General features: G+C 41.8%; 1 protein-coding gene across 2 annotated transcripts; it reads left to right on the forward strand.

Annotated features, from left to right (window-relative positions):
* Positions 1–3664: 3664 nt before the first annotated feature.
* Positions 3665–5013, forward strand: LOC308613934 (tropomyosin alpha-3 chain-like). Of its 2 annotated transcripts, XM_081228072.1 has the most exons (2): positions 3680–3870; positions 3993–5013. In XM_081228072.1, the coding sequence occupies exons 1-2, from the start codon at positions 3791–3793 to the stop codon at positions 4471–4473; spliced, it is 561 nt and encodes a 186-aa protein (XP_081084198.1). In that variant the 5' UTR covers positions 3680–3790; the 3' UTR covers positions 4474–5013. The 2 variants fall into 2 exon arrangements, with proteins under 2 accessions (XP_081084197.1, XP_081084198.1); XM_081228071.1 differs by having other exon boundaries at positions 3665–5013.
* Positions 5014–5555: the final 542 nt, after the last annotated feature.

A 5555-nucleotide genomic window follows, 5' to 3' on the forward strand; every position in this document is an offset into this window, starting at 1 on the left:
GAATCAGCTGCTCCTTTAACCCCGTCCTGAGTGAAGAACAGATGCCCTCCAGCAACCTACACGCAGAGGCAGGGCCAAATCCAAAGCTGAGCCCCGGGAGCTGTGCGAACAAAGAAGAGAAAGGGAAATCACTCCCAGCAGCCTCAGGAGCAGCGGATTAAATCTCCACAATCAACTTGATGGACCCTGCATCTGTGGAATACCTGAGTAGACAATGCATCATCCCAAATTGAGGAGGTGGACTTTGAGAGCAAGATAGATTTTTTCCCCTTTTCCTCTTTTTGTGAGTGTGTATGTGTATGCTTCTGTGTGAGATTTTGTCTGTGTAGCTTTGCTTTCACCTTTTGTCCTAGGGTTCTGTCTCTCCATTTTGTTTTGTTTTGTTTTGTTTGGTGTTTTTTTTTTTTTTACTTTAAAAAAAAATCTTTCCTTAATAATTATTTTTATTGTAATAACTATTTTATCTTACTTTATGTTATTTTATCCTCTCTTTCTTTCTCTCTTCCTTCTTTCTTCTTTTCTTCCTTTCTTTTTTTCTCCCTTTTATTCTGAGCCATGTGGATGAAAGGCTCTTGGTGCTGCAGCCAGGAGTCAGTGCTGTGCCTCTGACGTGGGAGAGCCAACTTCAGGACACTGGTCCACAAGACACCTCCCAGCTCCACGTAATATCTAACGGCAAAAATCTGCCAGAGATCTCCATCTCAACACCAGCACCCAGCTTCAGTCAATGACCAGCAATCTACAGTGCTGGTCACCCTATGCCAAGCAACTAGCAAGACAGGAACACAGCCCCACCCATTAGCAGAGAGGCTGCCTAAAATCATAATAAGGCCACAGACACCCCAAAACACACCATCAGATGTGGACCTGCCCACCAGAAAGACAAGATCCAGCATCATCCATCAGAACACAGGCACTAGTCCCCTCCACCAGGAAGCATACACAACCCACTGAACCAACCTTAGCCACTGGGGGCAGACACCAAAAAAAACGGGAACTACCAACCTGCAGCCTGTGAAAAGGAGACCCCAAACACAGTAAGTTAAGCAAAATGAGAAGACAGAAAAACACACAGCAGAAGAAGAAGCAAGGTAAAAACCCACCAGACCTAATAAATGAAGAGGAAATAGGCAGTCTACCTGAAAAAGAATTCAGAATAATGATAATAAAGATGACAGAAAATCTTGGAAACAGAATAGACAAAATGCAGGAAACATTTAACAAGAACCTAAAAGAACTAAAGAGCAAACCAGCAACGATGAACAACACAATAAATGAAATTTAAAATACTCTAGAAGGGATCAATAGAATAACTGAGGCAGAAGAACAGATAAGTGACCTGGAAGATAAAATAGTGGAAATAACTACTGCAGAGCAGAATAAAGAAAAAAGAATGAAAAGAACTGAGGACACTCTCAGAGACCTCTGGGACAACATTAAATGCACCAATATTCGAATTATGGGGTTTCCAGAAGAAGAAGAGAAAAAGAAAGGGACTGAGAAAATATTTGAAGAGATTATAGTTGAAAACTTCCCTAATATGGGAAAGGAAATAGTTCATCAAGTCCAGGAAGCACAGAGAGTCCCATACAGGATAAATCCAAAGAGAAACACGGCAAGACACATATTAATCAAACTGTCAAAAATTAAATACAAAGAAAACCTATTAAAAGCAGCAAGGGAAAAACAACAAAAAATGCACAAGGGAATCCCCATGAGGTTAACAGCTGATCTTTCAGCAGAAACTCTGCAAGCCAGAAGGGAGTGGCAGGACATATTTAAAGTTATAAAGGAGAAAAGCCTACAACCAAGATTACTCTACCCAGGAAGGATCTCATTCAGATTTGATGGATAAATTAAAACCTTTACAGACAAGCAAAAGCTGAGAGAGTTCAGCACCACCAAACCAGCTTTACAACAAATTCTAAAGGAATTTCTCTAGGCAAGAAACACAAGAGAGGGAAAAGACCTACAATAACAAACCCAAAACAATTAAGAAAATGGGAATAGGAACATACATATCGATAAATACCTTAAATGTAAATTGATTAAATGCTCCCACCAAAAGACACAGACTGGCTGAATGGATACAAAAACAAGACCCATATATATGCTGTATACAAGAGACCCACTTCACACCTAGGGACACATACAGACTGAAAGTGAGGAGATGGAAAAAGATATTCCATGCAAATGGAAACCAAAAGAAAGCTGGAGTAGCAATTCTCATATCAGACAAAATGACTTTAAAATAAAGACTATTAGAAGAGACAAAGAAGGACACTACATAATGATCAACGGATTGATGCAAGAAGAAGATATAACACTTGTAACTATTTATGCACCCAACATAGGAGCACCTCAATACATAAGGCAAATACTAACAGCCATAAAAGGGGAAATCAACAGTAACACAATCATAGTAGGGGACTTTAACACCCCACTTTCACCAATAGACAGATCATCCAAAATGAAAATAAATAAGGAAACACAAGCTTTAAATGATACATTAAACAAGATGGACTTAATTGATATTTATAGGACATTCCATCCAAAAACAACAGAATACACATTCTTCTCAAGTGCTCATGGAGCATTCTCCAGGATAGATCATATCTTGGGTCACAAATCAAGCCTTGGTAAATTTAAGAAAATTGAAATTGTATCAAGTACCTTTTCTGACCACAATGCTATGAGACTAGATATCAATTACAGGAAAAGATCTGTAAAAAATACAAAGGCTAAACATGAAGGTTAAACAATACAGTACTTAATAACGAAGTGATCACTGAGGAAATCAAAGAGGAAATCAAGCAATACCTAGAAACAAATGACTATGGAGACACGATGACCCAAAACCTATGGGACGCAGCAAAAGCAGTTCAAAGAGGGAAGTTTATAGCAATACAGTCCTACCTTAAGAAACAGGAAACATCTCTAACAAACAACCTAACTTTGCACCTAAAGCTATTAGAGAAAGCAGAACAAAAATACCCCAAAGTTAGCAGAAGGAAAGAAAGCATAAAGATCAGATCAGAAATAAATGAAAAAGAAATGCAGGAAACGATGCAAAGATCAATAAAACAAAAACCTGGTTCTTTAAGAAGTTAAACAAAATTGATAAACCATTAGCCAGACTCATCAAGAAAAAAAGGGAGAAGACTCAATAGAATTAGAAATGAAAAAGGAGAAGTAACAACTGACACTGCAGAAATACAAAAGATCATGAGAGACTACTACAAGCAACACTAGGCCACTAAAGTGGACAACCTGGAAGAAATGGACAAATTACTAGAAATGCACAACCTGCCAAGACTGAATCAGGAAGAAATAGAATATATGAACGGACCAATCACAAGCACTGAAATTGAAACTGTGATTAAAAATCTTCCAACAAACAAAAGCCCAGGACCAGATGGCTTCACAGGCGAATTCTATCAAACATTTAGAGAAGAGTTAACATCTATACTTCTCAAACTCTTCCAAAATACAGCAGAGGGAGGAACACTCCCAAACTCATTCTATGAGGTCACCATCACCCTGATACCAAAACCAGACAAAGATGTCACAACAAAAGAAAACTAAAGGCCAATATCTCTGATGAGCATAGATACAAAAATCCTCAACAAAATACTAGCAAACAGAATCCAACAGCACAGAGAAGCGGTCGCAACGCTGAGCGGAGGAGGCAGGAACCCGAAGGCAAGCAGGGGCTGGGTGGGGACCATGGCCGGGATCACCACCATCGAGGCGGTGAAGCGCAAGATCCAGGTTCTGCAGCAGCAGGCCGATGATGCAGAGGAGAGGGCCGAGCGCCTTCATCAGGAAGTGGAGGGAGAAAGGCGGGCCCGGGAACAGGCTGAGGCTGAGGTGGCCTCCTTGAACCGTAGGATCCAGCTGGTTGAAGAGGAGCTGGACCGTGCTCAAGAGCGCCTGGCCACTGCCCTACAAAAGCTGGAGGAAGCTGAGAAAGCTGCTGATGAGAGTGAGAGAGGTATGAAGGTTATTGAAAACCGAGCCTTAAAAGATGAAGAAAAAAGGGAACTCCAGGAAATCCAACTCAAAGAAGCTAAGCACATTGCAGAAGAGGCAGATAGGAAGTATGAAGAGGTGGCTCGTAAGTTGGTGATTATTGAGGGAGACTTGGAACGCACAGAGGAGCGAGCTGAGCTGGCAGAGTCCCGTTGCCGAGAGATGGATGAGCAGATCAGACTGATGGACCAGAACCTGAAGTGTCTGAGTGCTGCTGAAGAAAAGTACTCTCAAAAAGAAGACAAATATGAGGAAGAGATAAAGATTCTTACTGATAAACTCAAGGAGGCAGAGACCCGTGCTGAGTTTGCTGAGAGATCAGTAGCCAAGCTGGAAAAGACAATTGTTGATTTGGAAGATAAACTGAAATGCACCAAAGAGGAGCACCTCTGTACACAAAGGATGCTGGACCAGACTCTGCTTGACCTGAATGAGATGTAGAGCACCCCAGTCCCATCCTGCCACTGCTCCTCCCTCTGACCCGACTCCGCTGAGGCCAGCCTGCCCGAAGCTGACCTTTAAACTGAGGGCTGACCTTTAACTGGAAGGCTGCTTTCTCCTTTCGCCACCTCTCCCACCCCCACCCCTGTGTCCTTTTCGCCAAACTGTCTCGGCCTCTCCCCAGAGATTCCATTTGGGCTAGAGGCTGAGCACCTTTGGGAACAACGTTTAAGGGAATGTGAGCACAATGCTAAGTGTCTTTAAAAGCATGTTGTGATGTACACATTTTGTAATTACCTTTTCTGTTGTTGATATAGCAGCCATTTGTAAAACATTCCAGATAATTCCATAGTTCTGAAGCAGCAGTCTAATCCCTTTCTCACTTTTGGAAGGTAACTTTTCAGCTTAACGCATATTGCCCTCTCCGTAGAGGAGGGGAAAAGGTATGGGCCTGCCTTACCGAGAGCCAAAACAGCCCAGAGAAGGACTCCATTTTGGGAAACCTTATTGCTCTGTAAAAAGTACCCGCCAAACCAGAAAGGTGATTCCAGAAGGAGTTAGCCAAAAAAAAAAAAAGCGCTGTTCAGGTTTTCAGCTTTACGGTATCTTTGGGCAACTTTTTTTCCACCAGAAGTGACCAGATGAAATCAAGATGGTGAGACCTCTGAGACCAAATCCTTGTCCCAGCTCTCCCATTCCCAGCCGCTCACAGAATGGATCATGTGTCCCTTATTTTGAGACGACCACTTATTTGCTCTCCCGCCTCCTTGAAAGAAAGGAAAGAAAATTATGTTTTACCACTGATTTAGCCATATGAAACTCATCTCATCACCCTTTTCTGGGTCTGAAGCTGCTGTCTTTAATGAAAGTGCCATCTCATTGTGCATTGTATCAGTTAGTGCTGGAGAAACCTTGAATAGCTTATGTACAAAATTGTTTTTAAATTTTATATTATTTTGAAACTTTGCTTCTTTGGGGTTGGGGCACACTGGTCACCCCATCTGGCTGTGAGAGCTCTCTACAGTCTGGGCTGGCAGTGTGCTGATCTTTTAAAGTTTCTTTCCCTACCCAATCCCCCCTTT

Source organism: Mesoplodon bidens (assembly GCF_964165515.1).
Source record: "Mesoplodon bidens genome assembly, chromosome: 3".
NCBI classification, from domain to species: Eukaryota; Metazoa; Chordata; class Mammalia; order Artiodactyla; family Ziphiidae; genus Mesoplodon; species Mesoplodon bidens.